The 23,787-nt window shown below is 44.0% G+C and overlaps 1 protein-coding gene across 1 annotated transcript; it reads left to right on the top strand.

Moving 5' to 3' along the window:
* The first annotated feature begins 993 nt into the window (after positions 1-993).
* On the top strand, positions 994-18,741 carry LOC134400111 (thioredoxin-like). Its single transcript, XM_063128399.1, has 5 exons — positions 994-1,053; positions 5,144-5,248; positions 14,022-14,081; positions 16,947-17,012; positions 18,679-18,741. Exons 1-5 carry the CDS (start codon positions 994-996, stop codon positions 18,739-18,741), a joined length of 354 nt encoding a protein of 117 aa, XP_062984469.1.
* Positions 18,742-23,787: the final 5,046 nt, after the last annotated feature.

Genomic DNA, 23,787 nt, shown 5'->3' with positions numbered 1-23,787 from the left:
AGGGGGTTGAGAAAGATAGATTCATTCTTGGCCTTCACTGCAGAGAGATCCACACAGGATCCTGTGGCTTCATGCAAGGGGCTCCCTCAAACAGAAGGGTAGTGTTCTGCTGAGAGTTCTGACCATCCGTTGGAGGGGAGTATGGAAGGGCTGACTGGGCTTCACTTCCCCGGAAGAGGTGATCACTTCTGTCAGAGCCATCACTCTCCATGTGTTCAACAGCTGTACATGGAGCCAGCAAAGAGCACTTTATGCATAGGAACAGACCTTTTAAAAAAACAAAACCCTTTATATCCTCTTTTGATCCAAAAAGTGATCCATGTACATATTGCCTCACTCAATCAAGGCAATCATGTCTAACAGAGGGGTGTGCAAACTTTTTTGGGGATGAAGGATCACATCGGTGGCTACAGGGGGCATGAATGTGTGGTGCAGTGGCAGGCAGGGACACACACAGCCATTTACACAGACACAGACACTGAAAGCTCCATCACACCGGGGGTTAACATGCTCCCTATCTTCGCTTCTCCACCAGTGTTTTCATTCCTCAGTTACTTTCTCTTTTCAAAAGAGGAAGTACAGAACGAGCACGAGGCCCATTGAGTCCGCTGTTCTAATGGCGCTGCTTCTCCTGCACGCAGCAGGAGAGAGCAGCAATTCTGAGTTTTAAAAAAATCAGACTTAAACAGGGGTTTTTTTGTCATGCAAGGAAGGCCAGAAGGGGCGGGAGGCAGACGACTTCATGTGAGGGACCTGAGCAAACTCTGTGAGTGCCCAGTAACAGGTGTGCAATAAAATGCTCATCAGATGCAGCTTTGACTCACACAAACACTCATTCATTTGCACACACACCCATGCACTCATTCACTTGCATACCCACCACTTTACACATACACATTCACACCCAAAACCACATGCGCACAAACATACCTTTGCCTACAAGGTTTGCTGCATGAAGCTCCATCTCTACTATGCCACTGAGGGCACGGGGAGATGGGGGGACGGCAGCCATCTAAATGGGCAGTACATCTCAAGATGGGATACATGGGTGAGGTACCTGGGCTCCATGTGGCCTCTGGTCTGTAGGTTTCCCACCTATGGACCCTCACAAAAATGTGCAGATGTGATTTTGTTTGTAATATCTTTTCTCTATCCATTACCCATCCCCATTCACTCATGTTCAACCCCCCCTTAACATAGCACTCCCACACACATTATTCACACACATCATTTTGCTGTTATCTACTGTTGTGGCAGTGCCACTTCCTGGTATCCTGGAGCAGCTCCTCTATAAGGAAAGGCTCCCTTATGAGGAAAGGTTACAACTAGGCATGTGCTCCGCTCCGATTAGAAGCGCAGAAGCAGGAGTGAATTGCCCTGCTCCGCCTTGCCCAGAGGCGGAGTAGAAGCGGACCGTGGACCCCTTGAAGCAAGGCGAAGAGAAGCGCCCATTTTCGGAGCGCTCCAGTTTCCGCGTTCCGCTTCTATCGCCATCTTGAAACATTTCGCCCATAGGATTGCATTGCGGAAAAGAATCACAGATAACTGTGTTGTTTTTGAAGCTATCTTTCTAAAAATTCTTGTGCTTGGAGAGTCGTGGATGGGGGTCATTTTGAGACTACTCTCAGCTCTCTGCGTGGTGCGGGTCGGCGCTAGAATTTTTAAAAAAAACGGCGGGAAAAATACCTTTTCCGAAGGGCTGAGGGGCAGAGTCAACTCCCGGTCATGATCACATGATCCCAAAGTTGGAGGAGGGGATAGGCAAAACGGGTAACTTGGGATTCTGGGAACTTCTCTTTCTTAGTCTGAACGGACTTTTCCCAGTGTTTTTTAAAACAGTAGCCCCACCAAATGCACAAACACAACCTGTGAAATCATATACTAAGCCAATAATAAGAGATAGAAACACAGCACTGCTACCCACCCTAACTTTGGGGAACAACTGAAAAGATGTAGTGCAAGGGGATGAGCTCCCCTAGGGCATCCCATGTGGACGTGCCCTCACTCTCTCCTGTACTTGGAAGGCCATCAGAGCCTTCCAAAGAGAGTAACCCGGTGGAGCAATGCCTATCATGATTTGAAGTGACAGTTCTACTTCTTAGTGGTGGAGCAATGTCTTTCATGAGTTGAACTGACAGCCTTGCTTCTTAAAAGACTGGTTGATCACCAGTCAAATTGGCAGCTGCTGCTTCCCCCTCCCCTGGGCACGTCCCCCTATTGCTGGTAAAAGACAGATATAGCCTTTTTTTAAAAGTTCTTCTTGTTGTTTATTCAGCAACACTGCTGCTTTTAATTCCACCCCTCCTTTGTTTATTTATTTATTTATTCCATTTTATATGCATTACTGGCTTATCCTTGGCTCACTTCCTTATGCCCCCAGAAATGTCTGCTGCCTGCCTTCCCTCTCTCCTCCCCTGCCCGCCTCGCAGGGATGTTGTGTGTGTCTGGCTTTGACTCAGGGGAGAAGTCCTTCCTGCGCTCACTTGGAGTTTTAGAAGTTCCAAATCCATTTTTCAAGTGTGGAAGAAGATTCATACTCCCCAATTCATGGCATGTTGGGATTTCCTTTGAAATGGCCCCATTGAGATGTCTGCAGGTTTAAGCCCTGCCAAAAAACAGGGGATGATGGGACTGCCTTGAGTCTGGGCGTGCGTGTGTATCCCTGGATAAGCTATCTTGGTGGTGAGTTTGAGATTTCTAACGTTCAAATTGACGGAGCTATCGAAAGGAGTGTGAATGGGGTGCTCGATTTTCATAAATTCCCCCAAAATCAGGGGATGATGGGACTGCCTTGAGTCTTGGCGTGCATGTGTATCCCTGGATAAGCTGTCATGGTGGTGAGTTTGAAGTTTCTAACGTGCAAATTGACAGAGCTATGGAAAGGAGTGTGAATGGGGTGCTCGATTTTCATAAATTCCCCCAAAATCAGGGGATGATGGGACTGCCTTGAGTCTTGGCGTGCATGTGTATCCCTGGATAAGCTGTCATGGTGGTGAGTTTGAGGTTTCTAACGTGCAAATTGACGGAGCTATGGAAAGGGGTGTGAATGGGGTGTTGGATTTTCATAAATTCCCCAAAAATCAGGGGATGATGGGACTGCCTTGAGTCTTGGCGTGCATGTGTATCCCTGGATAAGCTGTCATGGTGGTGAGTTTGAGGTTTCTAACGTGCAAATTGACGGAGCTATGGAAAGGGGTGTGAATGGGGTGCCCGATTTTCATAAATTCCCCAAAAATCAGGGGATGATGGGATTGCCTTGAGTCTTGGCATGCGTGTGTATACCTCCATGAGGTGTCATGGTGCCAAACTTGAGGTTTCTAACTTTCACAGAAAAAAAGTTGTATACTTTTTTATCTTAATGCAAGTTTATGGGGGGGGGGAACGGAGCTCCGATCCAGATCCGGAGCTCCGAGCGGAGCGGAGCGGACATGGGCGGAGCGGGGGCGGAGCAAAGCGGGCCAATCCGAAAATCACGGATCTGGAAGTGAAGCGGAGCGGGGGGTCCGTGCACACCCCTAGTTAACAACATTTGAAATTGTTTAGTTTAGAAAAGAGGGGGGAGTAAGACGAGACATGATGGGGTTGTACAGTGTGGAGAAAGGGGATAGGGTGTGAGATTTTGCTGCAGTTCAGGGAAAGCTGTAGCCTCTGGTGCCAATTCTAAGTCAGAAGGGGACTCTGCAGAGACAGGCCCAGCTGTGGAAACTCAGGCCTCTGAGAATTGAGTTCTAGCCGGCCTCCCTATCTTCCACAGCCGGGACACATGAGCTTGAAGTAGACCCCTGCTTTTCAACCAGGGATGTCTTCAGTGGGAACAGGGCAGCAGGAGAAGGTCTCTGCAGGGGAGGGAGTTTCAGAAGTGTCTCTTTTAGTGCGTCGTCAACTAAAGAGGCCATTTCACAGGCATTGCGTGAGGTGCAGAATCCGCCTGAGAGCCAGGTTTCCCTACCAGGACTGAATATCCGGCACTGATCTTTAGTGGCCACTCTCCTGTATTTAAACCAGAGCAACCAACAGTAGACTTTGCTGGAAGCAAAGGACTTCTTCACATAACACATAGTTGCATCACGGCCTTCACTTCCACAAGATGCAGTGATGAACACCGTTTTGGATGGCTTTAAAATGCTTTAAAAGAAGATTGGACAAATTCCCAGAGGATAAGGCTATCAATGGCTACGAGTCATGACAGTGATATATTACCTCCAGTATCAGAGGCAGCAGGCCTCCAAATGGCAGTTTCTGGGGAACATGGGTGGGAGGGTGCTGTTGCATTCATGCCCTGCTTGTGGGTTTCCTATGGGCATCTGGTTGGCCATTGTGTGAACAGAATGCTGGACTAGATGGATCCTTGGTCAGATCCAGCATGGCTCTTCTTATGTGTATTATATTCTTAACCCTCCCACCAAGAGGACCTGTTTGCACATTCCATTACACCTCAGTAACTAATGTAATGGCATTTTAAACTAAATCCAGAGTGCTTATGGTCAATTTAGGGTAGGCACTTATAAATTGCCCCCCCCCCCAAAAAAAGAGGAAATGCATCACCAAAAAAATAGAGCAAAAGAGGACAGTGGTTCACATGAAATTTGCATATGCTAATTTATAGGTATAGATTCAAATTTAGAAATCATTATAATATAAATACAGCCCATCTCACCACAGTGTGGATGACAGCGACCAGGTGTTCAGCCTGCTGTCCAGGAGCTAAGTTCTTATCCTTCTTTATCTTTAAACTAGAACCGGACATGACAGGCCATCAAATAGAGGATTGTACTCTGTAACAGAGGACACTTGGCCTCCTACAATCCCATTTGACAAACTTATCAGGTTTGGGATCAACCACAGCTTTCCTCCTGCAAATCTTTAATTTGAGATCTCATTCCTCCTTCTCATTGTTCGAATTGTTTATCCACAGCTGCAAATAGATATGTGATAGTTGTATAAAATTGTTAACAGAATAAAACAGTTATACAAATGAAGAATATTGGTGATGCTATTATTATTATTATTATTATTATTATTATTATTATTTGTAATGAAAGTAATCCTCTAAGGAGTGCAGAGGTCAAATGCTTCGTTTAATTCGTCACTCCTGCGCTATGATCGAAAGCATTACCCACTGGCTGCTGCTTCTCTCCAACAGAAAGAATTCAACGAGTTTTTGGAGAGTGGAGAATCCCACCTTGCTGTCGTCCACTTTTCAGCAAAATGGTGCGGGCCTTGCAAAATGATTCGTCCTCTTGTTCACGTAAGTCAGACGTTGCTATCACTGCCCTCCCACCACAAGGCGAAAATGAAAACCCAGTGTTGTTTTTATTTTACCTAATGCAGAGCAACTCTTCGCATTCTCCCAAAGTCCTTAAAGGGAGGTATTTGTCCATCTAGACGGCTATTGTCTGCTCTGGGGGTCTTGAACCGAATTCTATTTCAGAGAAGCTCTCGGGGGGGGGGACACATTCCAGAGGTGGGTGGGGCTGAAGGCAAATGGGGGCAGGGCAAAATATTAGCATATTTTTGCTTAAAATTCTGACTACCAGCTACTATGCTTCGGAGAGGCATTTCAGCCTTTTAGAAAGAGTGAAAAGCTGCACAAACACCAGGAAACCACACAAGAAGTGGTGGGTAGGGGAAGGCGTGGGATGAGGGGAATCCCAAAAGGCCAGATTCAGACACCTGGATTTGGTCCCCAGTCCTGAGGCTCTCCATCTTTGGTCTACTCCAAAGGAGCAGCTCCCTGACAAAGGGTTCCCTTTGCGTCCTACTCTGGCTGCAGCAGGCGCTAGGTGCAGTTCAGGTTATAACAGAGCTGCTTTAAATCCGAGCTGAGGTCAGGCACAGGCAGGCAGGCCGTCAAGAGGACCAGGCAACAACAGGAGTGGTCACAAAACAGGCAAGAGGTCAAAACACGATAAAACAGTCAGAACTTTACGCAGTCAAGAAACGGGGCATCGGGTAGAGGCACAGTTCAGGAGATAAGGCAGGATGGATCAAAGTTGTTCCAACACTGGCTGCTTTCTCATGCAGGCGGTTAAGCCTGAAGCCTGCTGGACTCCACCCAGAGCTCACCTGCAGTCATCACAGCTTTCTTTTCAGAGCTCTACCCCTGAGGAGTCCGGCCGGCACTTCATTGCACAGGAGCCCAACTAGCCTGTCGCTTGAGGCAACGACGCTGCCCAGAGTCCTTTTCTCCTGGCAGGGATGGCCCTGCAACCACTTCCCCCGAGGGCTCAGGCTCCTGTGGTTCTGATAGTGGTCCTTGGTCTGGGGCTTCAGCTTCTGGGGCACCCTGGGCTTCTGGGGCCTCTAGCGCCTCCTCTGAGGAGGACACCTCAAGTAGAGGCATGACGCTTTGTCCTTTTCTCTCTTTTTTGAATTTGAAATACCAAGGGCTGAACCAGGGACACCTTCGGCATGCGAAGCATGTGCTCTTCCAATGAGCTGCGGCCCTTTGCTTCTGGTTATGCCTAACACCCGCTTCCAAACCAGAACACCTCCAGGGTGCCACCTCTCTCTCTCCCTCCTTCCCTCCAAGCCTCATCTTTCCAGTGAAGCTTTTAGCTTAATCCAGCTTTCCCCAACCCAGTACCCTCCAAACGTGAAGGCCAGTGCTGGGGATGATAGAATTTGTAATCCAACACATCTAGGGGGGGCACTAGGTTGGGGAAGACTGGGTTAATCTTTGAACATTCACTCTTGGCCAAAATGAATTCTAAATACATGTAATGGCTTTTGCTGACATCCATCCTATGTTAACTTGGCTTCTTCCTGTATATATCCCTCTCTTGCTTCTCCCCAGCTCAGCCACACACACTAGTCTAACTTTAGACCTTTGGATGTTATTATAGAAAGAGCCACGAACCCTGATGGTGCTACAGCAAGAATGCTAACAATAAACAACAGCCCTCATTTAAATTTTTGGTAACAGTGTCGTGCAAGGAGATGAATGGGCTGAATAATACTTTGACATCTGTTTCACGCTAACAGAGGACTCTGTTCAAAGACAAGTGGCAGTGAGATAGTCGCCATTTGCAACTTCTCCCATCACTGCACTTTCCATATTTCTCACTGCTGTTAAAGGCACAGCAGCATATTTGTTTTTGTTTTGTTTTTTTAAGTTGGCACCCCCGTATGTCAACATGCCCAAATCAATAAGTTATCACACATCTTGAAGAGCCCATAAAGTAATTGGAATGATATCAACAATGGAGGATTTAAACAGCTAAAGGGTTTCCCAGCATGCAAATGAAGGGATGAGGAAAGATGTACCTGTTGAATATAGATGTAACACAAAGCCGTTAAAGGGATAGGCACCTGGCAGGGGGTGAAAAGCGTGCAGTACTAGCCCCATGCAACTGTGTCCCTTGTGCTTGTTCTTTTAAGCAGAGGAATACTTTGGCACCAAGCAGTTCCCCATGTTGATTGACAGCTACAGACACTCCTAGAATAAAGAAGACAACAATAAGAGCATCTGATATTATTAAGCAGCCAAATTGCTCTTTAGATAGAGAGCAAGTTGCTAATGCATCTTGCTAAGTATTGCAACAATGAGCTTTTAGGTAAGCACTTAGTGAGAGGAGATTAGAGATTGTTTGGTTTTAATGAATCAACTTCTAGGCCCCCCTGGGTGATTTCGCTGAAGGATTTAAAAGGCAGCAATAGAACCTGTTCATAAATCAGATGAATTGTTGATCATCTGCCCCTTTCCAGTTGTAAGATGAGCAAAACAAAACATCTTTGCTCACTCCCTAGATCCCTGAGTCATGAATGCATAATGCGGCCTTCCCCAACTGGGCCCTCCAGATGTGTTGGATTACACATTCCATCATCCCCAGCCAACATGTCCATTGCCCATGCTGGCTGGGAAAGGTGAAAATTGTAGTCCAACACATCTGGAGCACACCGGGCTAACAAAGTCTGCTCGAATGCCCATTTCAATTATGAATGCTGAAGTCCAAGGTAAACACCACTAATATGCCCCATAGAACATCATGTTTTTTACCCCATGTCATGTTGTTGTCGCATTATGCATTCCCCATTCCCAACAGAAGCAACCAGTGATGAGCAGGAGTGGGGATGATGTGCGTTGATAATGTGTCAACACCGGACAAATGATGCACCACTTTTCAGGGGAGAACAGGACACAGGGGTGTTGTTTTCTGTGGCAGCCCCCTAAATCACATGTAGACCTCGCAACCTGAGTTTAAATCAAGTGGAATCAGCGAATCACTAGGAAACTTGGCTCATATCGCTCTCTCCATGCCTCAGTTCCCTAACACATAAATAACAGAAACTTAATTCATTAAGGACACAATTCTATCGATTGTGGCCTCGATGATCAGAACCATTCCAATCATCCAATGCAGGGTGGAGGAATGGCAAAAGGAATCTTTGAACCTCCATTCTCCCACCCTGCATTTTTCCATAGGCAGGCTTTTTTTGGCTCATGGAATCACAGCACATTGGAAGGGGAAGGAAAGAGGCTGGCTCAGAATAGTTCGTATCCTGACTTCTCTGGTCAACTTCCCTGCCTGCCCACTGACATGCCTCCTTTTCCCCCTCTCCAATGTCACTGGTCCAACTTCAAAGGGAAACTGGTGCAGTTCTTTCTGCACCCGTTGCGGAGGGGAGGGAGGGGCAGATTTCCAACTCCCACTTCCAAAGTCAGAGTGAATGGGCAAGATCCTCCCCACCATGGTTGCCATTTTGTGACAGTGTCCATAAAATGAGTGGGCAATGTGTGGCCCTCCAGATGTTGTCAGAACTACCAATCCCATCACGCTTGACCACTGGCCATTCTGGCTGATGGGGTCTGGAGTGCAATAACATCTGAAGGGCCAGCCGCTGGCCACCGATGTTCTAAATTAAAGGATGGAAAGTTGTAGCCCTCCAGATATTATATGACTTCAGTTCTCACCATCCCCCACCATTGACTACCCTGGGTAGGGTTGATGGGAATTGCAGTCAGACAACATCTGGAGGACCACAAGTTGCCCATCCCTGCTCTAAACTAATAACTTTGCCCATGGAAGAGACATACTTGAACTAGGGTGACCATATGAAAAGGAGGACAGGGCTCCTGTATCTTTAACAGTTGTATAGAAAAGGGAATTTCAGCAGGTGTCATTTGTATGCATGCAGCACCTGGTGAAATTCCATTTTCATCACAACAGTTAAAGCTGCAGGAGCCCTGCCCTCTTTTGTATCAGATCACTCTAGTATAGCTCCTGCACTTTAACTGTTGTGATGAAGAGGGAATTTCACCAGGTTCTCCATACCAATGACACCTGCTGAAATTCCCTTTTCTATGCAACTGTTAAAGATACATGAGCCCTGTCCTCCTTTTCATATGGTCACCCTACGTGAACTGTTCAGAGAGCTTCAGCTATGGGGCACTATAGGAATATAATAAATTAAATGAATGTAGAAACTGGTGTTAGAGAATCTGATCTGATCCACTACCACTCACTGTAAAGAAACAAAAACAAAAAAACACACCCCACTTTAGGAAATATAGTTAGAGATGAATCTGTAAATGCCTTTCAGGGGGACAGGAACTAAAGTGACCATATGGAAAGGAGGACAGGGCTCCTGTATCTTTAACAGTTGTACAGAAAAGGAAATTTCTGCAAGTGTCAGTTGTATACATGCAGTACCTGGTGAAATTCCCTCTTCATCACAACAGTTAAAGCTGCAGGAGCTATACTAGAGTGACCAGATACAAAAGAGGGCAGAGCTCCTGCAACTTTAACTGCAGCACCCTTCACATTCATTGTCGTTCTAAGTGGCTCCCTGTGGATTGATGCCATTGCAGCTGTTCTCATTTGTTGCTCGGCAACTGGTTTTGTTTTTTTGTTTTTTTTACCAAGCAAAGGCTAATGAAAGGTTTGAATTAAAATCTGTTAGCATAAAAAGAACAGGGAGACACATGTGCTCAGAGAGTCCCCCCCAGCCAACCTAGGGACTTCCTCCAAAGCTTCAGTTATTCCAGTTTTAAGCTTCATAACTACATCTTTTCCCAACTTCGTGCCCTGCAGATGTGTTGGACTGCAACTCCATCATTCTCAGCCAGCATTGCCATGGGCTGGGAATAATGCAAGTTGCGGTCCAATACATCTGGAGGGCACAAAGTTGGGGAAAGCTGCATCACATGATACGAGGTTACCAGATTCAAAGAAGAACAGGGCTCCTGTGCTGCTTAGAATTGTCACTGCTTCAAACAGGCTGGGAGAAGGTAGATCAGGCCTACTGGTAGATCTCTGGGTGATTTGCAGTAGACTGGCAAAGGTTTAACAATAGCAACAACAAAATGACTCTTTCCACCTAAATTAGGCTGCTGAAATGAAGAAAGCTTGAAGTGACCGGGTGTGAGCATTTGTTTCATTCAGGCCTGGTACTCAGAACGAATTCTGAGGCTTCGCGTGTGTTCGTCACGGGAACACTGTCCTTTAATTCTAAGCATATGCCTTTGGTGGATATCAGGGATCTAGGAAACAACAAAGTAAAGCTGACTAGTCAGAGGTTTGCCCACCTCTGGCATAAAAGAGGGAATCAGGTCAAACCTGTCATGCAAGAGCAGCACAGATTTGAGATTTATGTACTTCCAAAACCTTTGCCACATGAAAAAGCAAAGGTCGTGTTGCTGCATGAGGAGCAATACTTTTATTAGGATGAACCAAAATTCCAGAAAAACCTGCAAGCTTTCAAGTTCTCCAGAAATCTTCATCAGGCTAGGTTGGGTGAAGAAACAGAAAAGCCCAAACTTGTGGCCAGATGTGGTGGCTGTGAGGACTGCAGCTTAAATAGGCCCAGTCTCACCATGGAGACTGTAGACTGAAGGAATTAGTCTGTGGTAGGTGTTGTAGTATCAGATTACACCTTGCAATGCATTTTGGGAGAGAGGAGCAGTTCAGTTGGTCTGTTGACAAACCCCTGTGTATCTGCCACAGGATCCTTGTGCATTGATGAGGATTCTGGGAAATATTCTAGCACGCACGCTTGGTTCATATGAGGAGCTAGTGAGTCTCACTAGTCACATCATGAATGGGGCCCCTGCCTTCACGGTGCCACATTGCCAGTGCTTTGCCACTAAACTCCGCAGTTTCGCTGCTGAAGGGTGGCGGCGGGTAATCTCAATGGCAGGAGGGGTCTGGAAACAAAGCTCTATGAAGAGAGACTGAAAGAACTGGGCATGTTTAGCCTGGAGAAGAGAAGATTGAGGGGAGACATGATAGCACTCTTCAAATACTTAAAAGGTTGTCACACAGAGGAGGACCAGGATCTCTTCTCGATCCTCCCAGAGTGCAGGACACGGAATAACGGTCTCAAGTTAAAGGAAGCCAGATTCCAGTTGGAGATCAGGAAAAACTTCCTGACTGTTAGAGCAGTACGACAATGGAATCAGTTACTGGGCTAGTTGTGGGCTCTCCCACACTAGAGGCCTTCAAGAGGCAGCTGGACAAGCATCTGTCAGGGATGCTTTAGGGTGGATTCCTGCATTGAGCAGGGGGTTGGACTCGATGGCCTTGTAGGCCCCTTCCAACTCTGCTATTCTATGATTCTATGAGGCAATGTGGACTTTCCGGTGGCCATTCAACTTGCTGGGCGTGCTCACTGCCCAGCTTCCGGTGACCAATCAGGGATCGCCATCCACACCAGAACACCTCCAGCTCAACACTGAAGCGAAGTCACATGGTGGAAGGGCCATAGTGACCTCATTTTGAAGAAAAAAGCCAGGGTAAGTCCCCAACTTTTTTTAAAAGCACAGCTTCATGTAAAAACCCAGCAGCGGCTGCAAGTCAGTGGCTGCATCATATAGTTTGAATACTAATTATATTTGCTTGATTGTTAAGCCACATTGATTTCCAAAGAACGTGAGTCAAGAACATCCAGCAAACCTTTTCCCGGCTCACTAAATGTGCCCTAGACCATACTGTACACTTCACTGTGCCTGCATTTCACAGGAAATACTAATAGCCATTTGGGCAGCTTGCCTGCTATTACTGATCATCTTCATTAAAAGACTCCTGACAAGGGTCTGACTTATCCCAAGGTTCCTTGAAAAGAAATTGGAAAACCCCTACTCTAAAAGGAAGCATGTACGATTGCCATCTTCACCTTGAAAAACCTCTCAGCTTTTGCCAAGATGCCTTAACTCTCCCACCAACGCCCAACAGATTAATGCTGATTATGGGTACTGAAGATCTGTTAGGGAGAGGGAGGAAGCACCTCTCTCCAGACTCAGCTATTTTCTTGTACTCCCAAATGAATCAGTGCTGTGCCAGCCTGAAACAAAGATAATGGGTGGGTCAAGGCGCAGAAATAGTCTGCAAGGATGCATTCACTAGATGAAATCAAGCAAAAAATTGCTGATAAGTTTGGTTTACCAGTACCCATGACTAGGACTGGGCTGTATCCCATTCCATGCATTCCCAGTGAAGTTTGTTATGACTAATTTGCTGGATTGCTCCAATGAGTGGATAAAGCAGCAGGAGCCCAGCTGGGGATGCATTTCTTGGAGATTCAAAGAGGGAGAAGACTTAACCAGTAGAGTAGTGGTAAGTTTTGATGTGCAGGTGCTCATCATGACAGTGAAAGTCCAAGCATTCAGGAAGCTGTGTCCATCTAAATCAACAAACCAGTTCTAGCAGTTTTCATCCGCACCAGGTCAAGGTCTTTTGTAAAGCTAATGGGTTGTAATTGCCCATTCAGGGTCAAGCCATCTCAAAATACTTTGCATTACAATGGCCCCGTTCAGAAGTGGTTAAGCCAGAAAGCCAGGCCGTGTTCAGAAGGCTGTCTTCTGAACATGGCCTGGCTTTCTGGCTTAACCACCGTGGTTAAAGCCGTGGTTTGAGGTGTCTTCTGAACAGGGTCAATAGGGAGCAATATATTGTTATGGGGGAAATCCTAAAGCCTGTTAGCTTTACAAAAGACCTGCTAGAGGTTGTTTATTTCTATGGATCAGCATAGCTGCCTGCATGTTTGGACACTTCTTGAGGACTTTGTTATGGGGACAGACATGATGAGCACCTGTACTCAACCATTTACAGTCAGACCACTGTCAACTACAAAAGCCAAAATGTACTGTGGACAGGCACTGTTAAGTGAATGACCAAGCACTTATTCCATGGGCTGAACCAGAGGGGGGGAAATGTCTAGCTTAAAATGTCTAGAAATACAACTAACTAATCCATTGGTGCCAATAGATACTTTTCCTATTACTTTTAACTGCCAAGTTGGGAGGGAATTTAAGAAAGAAACTCCAGCTGGGGCAGGAAAGGTTAAACATCCCTTTCCTCATGTGCTGTGATCTTGATCTGGATTGGGGCCTTCACACTTTCTATTGCGTTAAAACAAAACTAACCACTGCATGCTATGTATTTAACCTAGTTTGACACTAAGGGCAGAATCAAAACAGGGCATTTATGCCCAGCCAATTCCTTTCCACCCCACTGATTCCCTTCTGCAAATGGTGGGTCCACCAATACCATTGCGCAAGAAGGACCCATCGATTACACAAGGGAGATGTAGCACTTCCTATGGAAAGCCCCCAAATGAGCAGAAATGCTTGTTTCTGGAAGGAGGCAGGTCTGCAGAACTCCCTTATAGAACTCTGCCAACCTTCCTCCTTCCAAATAAGTCTTTCTGCTCATTTCAGGTTGCCTCAGAAGTGTTAAATTGCCATTGTACAAGTGGTGCAGGCTGCTTGTGCTACAGAATTGGAGGGGTGGAAGAGAATCAGTGGGACAGAAGCACTCCATTGGATCTTGCCCTACATAAACAAAATTCTAGTTTAAACAACTTAAAACACATCGTAGCATTTGGTCAAATGTTTTCTTCACTCTTCAGTTTCTCTCCAATAATATTGGTGGTGCCTTACTTGATACAACAAATAAGGGGGCGGGGAGAGAAAATCAATGTGAGATTATCCCTCATACTGAAGGGCACTTGAGGCCAGTAGTGAATCAGGCCATATCAATACTCTATATCCTCTAATTGCCTTGTTCCATTTTGTTCCAAAGGAGTTGGCTGTTCGGTATGAAAACGTGTTATTCGGCAGCGTTGATGTGGACTTGGCAGAGGTAAGCTATTAATATCAGAGGACAGATTATGTCAAGGGTTTCTACTAGAGGGTTAACCAAAAGGTAGACCTTGCTTCATAAGAACTGCCTTTCTGGATAAGACCAATGGTCCATCTAGCCCAGCATTCTGTTTTCAACAGTAGCTAGCCAGAAGCTTCTCCGTCTTCTCCACTTTGGGCCCTTCCAGATGTTTTGGCCTTCAAGTCTCATCAGCCACATCCAGTATGGCCAATGGTCAAGCATGGTGGAAGTTGTACGCCAAAACATCTGAAGGGACTCAGGTTGGTGAAGGGTGCTCTAACAGCTCACAAGGAGAGCATGAGTGATGACCATTCCTTCATGGTTGCCTCTAGCATGAGAGGGTCACTGCTTCTGTACAATGATGTATCATTCAACTACCATGGTTAATACCAATTGACAGAGCTACCGTATTTCTTCGATTGTAAGACGCCATCAGTTGTAAGACACACTAATTTCAGTACCACCAACAGAAAAAAAAAACCTAAGACACACTTGCAATTCTAAGATGCACCCCATTTTTAGAGATGTTTATATGGGGGGAAAAGTGCATCTTAGAATCACAGGTGTGTCTTAGGGTTTTTTTCTGTTGGTGGTACTGAAATTAGTGTGTGTCTTACAATCGAAGAAATACGGTAGCTCTGTCAATTGGTATTAACCATGGTAGTTGAATGTTTTCTTCGATTCTAAGATGCACCCCATTTTTAGAGATGTTTATATGGGGGGAAAAGTGTGTCTTAGAATTGAAGAAATAGGGTATTATCATTGAGTATATGTATTATTTTAAAGGCATCTAGGGTAGTCATTACCACATTAGGGACACCTGCTAGAGTCCATAAATCAAGTATGAGTTATGTGAAGAAGTCCTTTATTTTACTGTTATGAGAATGTATGTATGTTTCAACTCTTATGCGTATTTTGGAATACAGTAAAAATTACATGAGCCTGCCCCACTAACAAGTGTTAATACCATAGTGGCATCTATCTATCTATCTATCTATCTATTTATTTAAAACATTTATATCCCGTCCTATATCATTAAGATCTCAGAACAGAGTACAGATAAAAATATACAGTATAGAACAATAAATATGCACAGTTAAAAACAAATTAAACCATGATCCAAGCTAAAACAATATATAATTTAAAAGCAGTAAAAACAGTTAAAACAATGTGCCGGTGAGTTTAACCATCAAAGGCTTTGTTTAAAAAGCCATGTTTTTACTTGGCGTCGAAATGCAGTCAATGTTGGTGCCAATCGGGCCTCCAAGGGGAGGGCATTCCACAGTCAGGGTGCCACAACAGAGAAAGCCCTCTCCTTTGTCCCAACATAGTGTATATGTTGCATTGGTGGGATGCGGAGAAGGGCTCCTCCATCAGATCTAAGGTCTCAGGCAGGCATATATAAGGAGAGGCGCTCTCTCAAGTATCGAGGTCCCAAGCCGTTTAGGGCTTTAAACGTCATTGCCAACACCTTGAACTCTGACCAAAAGCGTATAGGCAGCCAGTGCAGCTCCTTTAAGACCGGTGTTATGTGGTCTCTGTATGATGTACCTGCCAGCAGTCTTATCTACACTTACCTATGTAAAAAAGAAAGAAAGTGGAACTCCAATTTTTCATGTATTATTGTGTACATGTTACATATATGGGGTTGTATCCAAAGTTGTCCTTTCCTTCATGGAAGGTTCTTTGATCCAGCAGAGGCTTCTGTGAATGCAAAGGGGGGTGGAGGCATTCCTCCCACCCCAATTCCCCCCTTTCTCCTGCAGCTCCTGTGATGCCTTCCCTATGGGTGCTTCCCTTCACAGCTATGTGCATTACAAGAAATGTGCTTGTTAATTTGCATTCACACACAATTAACATCATGCCTAGTTTGTCCCTTAGTTTGTAAGCTCCTTGAGGCAAGGGACTGTTCTGTATGGGCTAAAACACACATTAGTTTAAACCTGTGTCTAGCACCTAGTTTTTCCACTTTCATTTTTACTCTAGAGTAGGCACAGGGGCCCCGATTTGGATTGGGATCCTCGTGTGGGGGATAAAGTAAGATGATCATATGGAAAGGAGGACAGAGCTCCTGTATCTTTAACAGCTGTATAGAAAAGGGAATTTCAGCCGGTGTCATTTGTATGCATGCAGCACCTAGTGAAATTCCCTCTTCACCACAACAGTTAGAACTGCCCTCTTTAGCTAGAGTGACCAGATACAAAAGACAGCAGGTCTCCTACAACTTTAACTGTTGTAATGTAGAGGAATTTCACCAGGTGCTGCATGCATACAAATGACACTGGCTGAAATTCCCTTTTCTATTCAACTGTTAAAGATACAGGAACCCTGTCCTCCTTTCCATATGGTCACCCTAAGACTCTAGAATAAAAATGAACAAAAGCCGTGCTAGACGCACATTTAAAGCAATGTGTGCTTTGTCCCTGTGTGCACAAACACCCTTGGAACCACACTCTTGTCTACTGTTTAGGTGCTGTCCTATATAGATATGTAAAGGCAGTAATCATGGTACTGATAAATGACAATGAAAGGGTGGGGGAAGGGAAATTGTCCTGGAAAAAAATAGCAGCCAGGGGAACAAAAATGATACCAAAAAGTATCAGGTAATGCAACTGTTTAGCAGATGAGTTGTGTCTTGTTTTGACAATTTGTTCAGCGGTGTCAGATGTGGCACTTCCAAACAGATACCAAAAATAGGGGGATATCTGGTGCAGCCCAAATAGATATGGTGTATCTTTGTTTTCTCACACATTTTATTAAGAGACATATACAGGAAATTGACATCTAGCATATTTTAATGAGTTCCTTGAATTTATGGCCTATTGTTTGATCTCTCCTCCCCAGGATGTGGCTCACCTTTGCAATATCGTCACCTTGCCAACATTTCAGTTCTTCATAAAAGGAGAAAAGGTATTTGTGGCCTAGAAACACAACTTAGTCCTGCTGTACATCTGGTCTGGATTTGCCCCTAAATCCTTCAGGTTGTGCTTTGACACTTCTTGTCTTAGCTGTACCCATTGGCTCCACTTATGAGGGTGGTTTAATTGAAAGTTAGCTGTCCTAATGTATATATCTTGCTAACCCAAGCAACCAATACACTTCTTCACCCAATACTTGAATTAGAGGGTGGCCAGAGGCCCACCCCACCCCCGCTGCCTTTTTAGAAGGCTGAAGGGAGCCATTGAAGGTTAAGGGCCCTCTATGTTTCCCCCCATAATCTGAGCCCTGTCTTGGCCATAACTCTACAGTTTAATCAACACGTGCTATCAGCTACTATTTTCCTCTCAGAGTGGTCTAGTAGTCTAGATTGTTCAGTTTAATAACTTTGGCAAGATGTAAAGATAACACTACAAGTTTATATATAAATAGTTCTCATGTTTGTGTATTAGAAGATAATATGCTAACACCCTTCTACCAGGTTGAAAGGATGGGTTGGGAGGATTAAATGGATCCTAGGAGAGCATCCTAGGGACCATAGGACCATTGTTTGGCGCTCCCCTCCCCTGCAATGACCTTGAGATGGGGACTCTCCCCCCCCCCATCCCCTCACAGCAGCTGGGGTAAAGACTTTTCACTGGCTGCTTCCCAAGGCTGCAAATGCAACCTCAGAGGGAAGGAAAAGGGGGCACTTCAGTGAGCAGGGAGGGGAGGGGAGAAAATCCTATTTCCTCTCCAGCCCCAGCCCAGCACCCACTGCCACATCCCCTCTAGATGGGTTCAAATGTAATTCTTTCTAAATCTGCATCTATACATATTAATTAGCACATGTACATTTTGTGCAAACCTCTTTGTTCTTTGTTCTGATGATCTGTAAGTGGCCACCGTAAACACAGTTCCCAACACAGGTTTCTGATGGGGCAGGGTGAAAGGTGAACCTATATGCACATACACTCATCCTTCACCTGCATAAATCTAAACAAAAATTAGGATTAATTATTTGTTTACTTGAGAAAAATTGTTCCTCTGCCCTTAATTTTTTTTTTTTTTTTTTTTTTTTTTTTGTAAACTGCTCAGAGAGCTTCGGCTATGGGGTGGTATATAAATGTAATAAATAAATAAATAAACATTTTTTTTAATTTACATCTCACACTTTTAGCATTGCTGCTCAGCCTAAACTAATTCAAAAATAACAACCACCACCAATAGACCAGTAAACAACAAAACAATAAAAGCTGGAAGATAGTAAAAAGCAGAGGAGTGTAAAAACAATAGATGTAGGACAACAGCAACAACACTCAGACAATTCAACTAGAGCTTACAGTGGAAAAGGACTGATTTATTAATGTCAGGAGCCATCTGTCTAGAATCATCCCTTAAGTTCTGGAAAAATGAAAAGGTTTTGAGTAGCACTGAAACAACATCAAAGTACATGCCAGATGAACCTCTCTTTGGAAAGGATTCTAGGGGTGAGGTGCCTCAGCCAAAGAGGCCCAGTCCTGAGTCACCAACCATCTGATCTCAGAAGGGCTTCCTTGGTAGATTTTAGTACTGTATGGACAGGCTTGTGTAGGAGAGATATTCCCGCTGAAATTCTTGTCTCTTCAATTAATTGTATTTTATTTTGGTTTGGTCCTAGATTTTTGAAATAACCAGTGCTAATGCAAAAAAACTGGAAGCGAAGATTAAAGAGCTGATGTAATCCTTGAAGAAAGCTTCCCTGCGATCCCACGTTCCCACGTTGTTGTCGTCAACAAATGCTAGTAAAATAACATTTTGATGGGTCACGGTCTAGTGATTGTGTATGCTCATTCAATGTCGCTATAAAATACTGGCCCATCAAATGCAGATCTATACAACTGTATGGAATGGAATTATAGCTTTGTCACTCCGGAGTCATATAAAGCATGGACAGGCAACCTGGTGACCTCCAGGTGTTTAGGGCTACAACTCATAATCCCTGACCATTAACCATGCTGGATTGGACTCATGGGAGATGTAGTTCAAAATATCTGGAGGGCCTACCCCTGATATGGAGGATGCAACATAATCTCCCACAACCCAGTTTGAGATCACAGAGAGGGATCTAAACTCTTAAGATGGAGCGGATGATCACATGGGAGAAGCTTTTACATTCTTTCCATCCATTGTTGGCTTTCCTTCCTCCTGATTTTCCAGTAAGGGATTTGGAAATATGCTAATTTAGGTTGCAATCTTTTAGCAATTTAATGGGATTAACTCCTGAAAAGACAGTTGTTAAGATTGTGCTATGATTTGCTCTTGCTGCTGCACAGACACTCAATCTGTGTGCCTGCTTACCCTACCCTGTGCCTGTTTGCATTCTCTTCCCCTCCTTATTGTTTTACTATGATTTTATTAGATTGTAAGCCTATGCGGCAGAGTCTTGCTATTTACTGTTTTACTCTGTACAGCACCATGTACATTGATGGTGCTATATAAATAAATAACAATAATAATAATAATAATAATAATAATAACAACTCTGTTTTAAATATTATTGCTGTTGTTTTATGCTTGTGGTTTATTGCTAATTTTGTGATTTATTCAATGATTTCATATGTTAGCCATTACTTTTACTACTGCTCTTATCATAAACATGTTTTAAGTCTTAATTACTGGAGTTCATTAGGAACACAGCCATGCAGTCGACAGACCATTAATGAGATTTGCAGAAATAACTAGGACTAATCTCTATGATAGTGGATAAAGAATAGTAGCTTCTTGGTTTTGAATAAATTGTATTTCTCACACAGAAACCCTGTTCAGACCACATGCTAAGCCACAGTGGTTAAGCATTTTGAGCTAAACATTATGTCTTACAGTGTCATGTGAACCAGAAAATAAATAAATAAATAAATAAATATGGTTTCCTGTTTAACAGCCCATCCACTAAACCCCAAACCACTTTTTAAATTCCTCTGGGCTTAAAAAAGCAATTGGTGAGTGTGGGAGTACAAAACCTGCTGAACATGATACCACTAAAAAAAATTGTGCACATTGTTTATATCTGCATGCTTTTTAATATCTACATGAAAGCACATGAGGAGGTCAGCTGGAGGTTGAGACTGCAGTGCCATCAGTATGCTGTTGACACACAACTCTATCTCTCTTTTCTGTTGGACTCTGAGAAAGATAGTGGAAGTCCCAAACCATTCCCTGAGGTCAATATAGGACTGCATGTTCAGTAACACGCTAATCTAGATAAGACAGAAGTACTGTCAGTTGGTGATAGGCTTGAACTGGGTCTATGTGTTCAAGTTGTCTTGGGTGGGGTTCTGTTGTCCCTAAAGGAGCCGGTTCACAGCTTAGGGCATGGGAGACTCCTGGATCCAGTTGGCTAGGGTGACCATATGAAAAGGAGGACAAGGCTCCTGTATCTTTAACAGTTGTATTGAAAGGGGAATTTCAGCAGGTGTCATGCAGCACCTGCTGAAATTCCATCTTCATCACAACAGTAAAACTGCAGGAGCCCTGCTCTCATTTGTATCTGGTCACTCTAGTATAGCTCCTACACTTTTAACTGGTGTGATGAAGAGGGAATTTCACCAGGTTCTCCATATATACAAATGACACCTGCTGAAATTCCCTTGTCTATTCAACTGTTAAAGATACAGGAGCCCTATCCTCCTTTTCATATGGTCACCCTACAGTTGGCTCCTGGAAGCCCAGGTAGCAAAAGTGGCCAAGCATGATTTTACTTCAGTGAGTTTGCCAGCAGCCCAGTGAGATCTGGCCTGGCTACCTTCATACATGCCTTGGTAACATCCAAGTGAGACTGCTGTAATGTGTTCTACATGGGGGCTACCTTTAAAGACTGCTTGGAAGCTTAGAGTGTTACAAAATGCAGTTGAGAGTTCTAACTAGAATTTTCCAGAGCAAGGAGTATATCCCACTTGATTCCGATTTGCTTCCAGGGATACCTCAAACACTGTGGCCTTTAAAGCCCTCAATGATTTATATCTAATGGATCACCTCCTCCCATATGAACCTACCTGCTCTGTTTCGTCTTCAGCTGAATCCCTGCTCTGCATTCACCTATCTTTAGCAGTTATGAAGGTGGGTCCTTGAGACAGTCTTTTCAGGTATTGCACCCAAATTCTCTTCAATGGGAGGTCTGTCTGGCCTTCTGGCACTGTGTAATTTTTGTTTGTTTCGGAGAGCTTTTGAAGATGAAAGTAGACTGGGTTAATTTGTCTTTTTTGCTCCTGTGTGTGAATCCGGTCCAATCTTGATGTGAAACTGAGAGCATCACATCATTTGGGGTTACACCTATGGAGGTTTGTCCGGAATCTTTTTGCTATATATAGGAATACAGGAAGCTGCCTTATACTGAGACCATTGGTCCATTTAGCCCAGTATTGTTGATACGGACTGGCAGGAGCTCTACAGAATTTCAAGCCCTACCCAGGACCTTCTGCTATGCAACATTTGATGGGAGTCATCTTTTGATGGAGATTTAACAAAGTAGGGAGCTCATCACAACCTTACTCTCCTTTTCTAGAAAAGCTAACATTTTCTCATGAAATTCTGACTCAATTTTAAAAAAAATACTTATCTTATACACACACACCAAAATACACTGTAAATCCTGGATGAGCCCCCAAAACTGTAACCCTTCCCCCAACGAATGTGATGCTCTCAGTATTGCATCAAGATTGGGCTGGATTCAGTTTACACTCCTCCTTAACCAGCCAAACTCAAGCTGAATTTTGGAATAACTTCATACATGGAGATAAATGTCAGGCAAATAAAAATAACTTTACATACAAAATCCACAAGGTTACTGCAAGCCACCAGGCACATTACTGGTCTGCTTACCTTACATAGAGTGCAACTGTGCGCAAGTAGTGTAGGGGTTGCAGTCAGTGGCAACTGGCACGTCTCCTAAGCAATGTTGGAACCAAGGCTAAACATTTGCAGTGGAAGGAACCCTTTGCAAAAGGCAGTGGTGCTATCAGGGCAGACGTCTAGAGCCCCACCCAGCAGAATGAGCAGCCCCACTACCACCACCATGAAGCTGGTTAGTGGGACAGATAAAAGGAAGTATGTCTTCACACAGCACATAGTTAAACTATGGAATTTGCTGCTACAAGATGGCCACCAATTTGGATAGCTTCAAAAGGGGGTTAGACAAATGCACGGAAGATAAAGCTATCAATGGCTACTAGTCCTGATGGCTATATGCTGCCCCCAGTATCAGAGCCAGTATGCCTATGTACACCAGTTGCTGGGGAACATGGGTGAGAGGGTGCTGTTGCACTCATGTCCTGCTTGTGGGTTCCTTGTAGGCAGCTATTTGGCCACTCTGTGAACAGAATGCTGGACTAGATGGACTCTCAGTCTGACTCAGCATGGCTCTTCTTACGTTCTTAGGGCAGGTTTGCCACACTTTGAAGTAAATGAATAAATACACATGACTAACTAAAGAGCACACCTACTGTAGACTATTAAGTCCAGGGTCTAAGAGCTTTATCACATGTACCTGCTTCCTTCAGATTATTCCCGTAGCGCTAAGCTTTTGCCGTAGTTGTTGCTTTTGCTACTGGGAGGCAGCGATCCTTTGCATACCAGGAAGTGAGTTGAAGGGGGGAAATGTAAAAAAAAATCATTAAAAATCAACAGGTGACTCAATCCAATTCAAATTTGGTATGCTTAAAGCTCTCCCTAATATATATTAATGTACCAATTTTGGTGTCTTTATCTTTAAAGCTTACACAGATGTAAGCATTTCTTTAAATCCTGCTCCTGTGCCCCAGCGGCGGCTCGGAAGATACGCTTAGAAAGCAGGGGCTATATAGAGTGAATCTTTTTGCTTTGAAGCACAATTAAAGCAGGATGCATGGGAGTACTTCACAATCAAAGCAGATTATAAGGTGGAAAACTTCTGAGTCCTTTGCATGCAATTCGCAGTGACTGCACAGTATAAGGCTGGTGTGATAAAGCTCTAAAATCTCTAACTGTACCACTGACCAAAGATGTATTTCAGCTCAAAGGAACATCCAAGCTAATGCCTGAATGTGAGGAGAGAACAGAAGGAGGGGAAAGGCAAGGGAGCCAAGGGGTGAATGTGAGCAAATATATTTGCACTTACTTGGACTTTGTTGTACTTGGGGATGAAGACTGGGAAGTCAAGCAAGTATCACCAGTCTGGGATTGCTCCAAAATGAACAAAGTGATCCCAGCCCTTTGCCCTTTTTCCTTTTGATAAATAACGGCCCAGATTCTCATGAAAATCACATAGTCTTCAGTGTGGGAAGTGCATGTTGTAAAATACTATATTTGGGTGTGGGTGTGGGTGTATTCTTATGAATATAAGAATGTAAACAAATCTCCATGGTTTTATAGGACTAATTTTTATAACTGATGGGTTGTTACAGGGGCATGCATACTAAACTTAGGGCTTTATCAGCTGAGTAAATATATTTAAGTTGATTAATTCTCTACTTCTTAAACAATATTTTTAAATCCATTACATGAAAATAAATTGGTAAATTACTTCAATAGAAATTTGGTTTTACTTTTATATTGTGGTTGAAAGCTTCCATATTTTATGTTTTATGCTGTACCTTGTGTTTTTAATATTTGTGAGCCACCCAGAGAGCTTTGACTATTGGGCAGTATAGAAATAAATAAAGAAATAAATATTTTTGAGAATATTAAAGGAAGGGAGAATTTATAATTGAATAAGCACAATTCTAACATTTATTGTCAGAAAGAAATGCCTTCT

Source organism: Elgaria multicarinata, chromosome 6 (genome assembly GCF_023053635.1).
Source record: "Elgaria multicarinata webbii isolate HBS135686 ecotype San Diego chromosome 6, rElgMul1.1.pri, whole genome shotgun sequence".
NCBI classification, from domain to species: Eukaryota; Metazoa; Chordata; class Lepidosauria; order Squamata; family Anguidae; genus Elgaria; species Elgaria multicarinata.
This window is presented reverse-complemented; position numbering and strand designations above follow the sequence as displayed.

Bases quoted from the DNA above. Each gene is read 5' to 3' on its own strand.
- LOC134400111 (XM_063128399.1), top strand. From the start codon at position 994: ATGGGGGGACGGCAGCCATCTAAATGGGCAGTACATCTCAAGATGGGA. The intron at 1,054-5,143 runs GTACCTGGGCTC...TCTCTCCAACAG, and splicing joins AGATGGGATACATGGGTGAG to AAAGAATTCAACGAGTTTTT. The intron at 5,249-14,021 runs GTAAGTCAGACG...TTTGTTCCAAAG, and splicing joins TGATTCGTCCTCTTGTTCAC to GAGTTGGCTGTTCGGTATGA.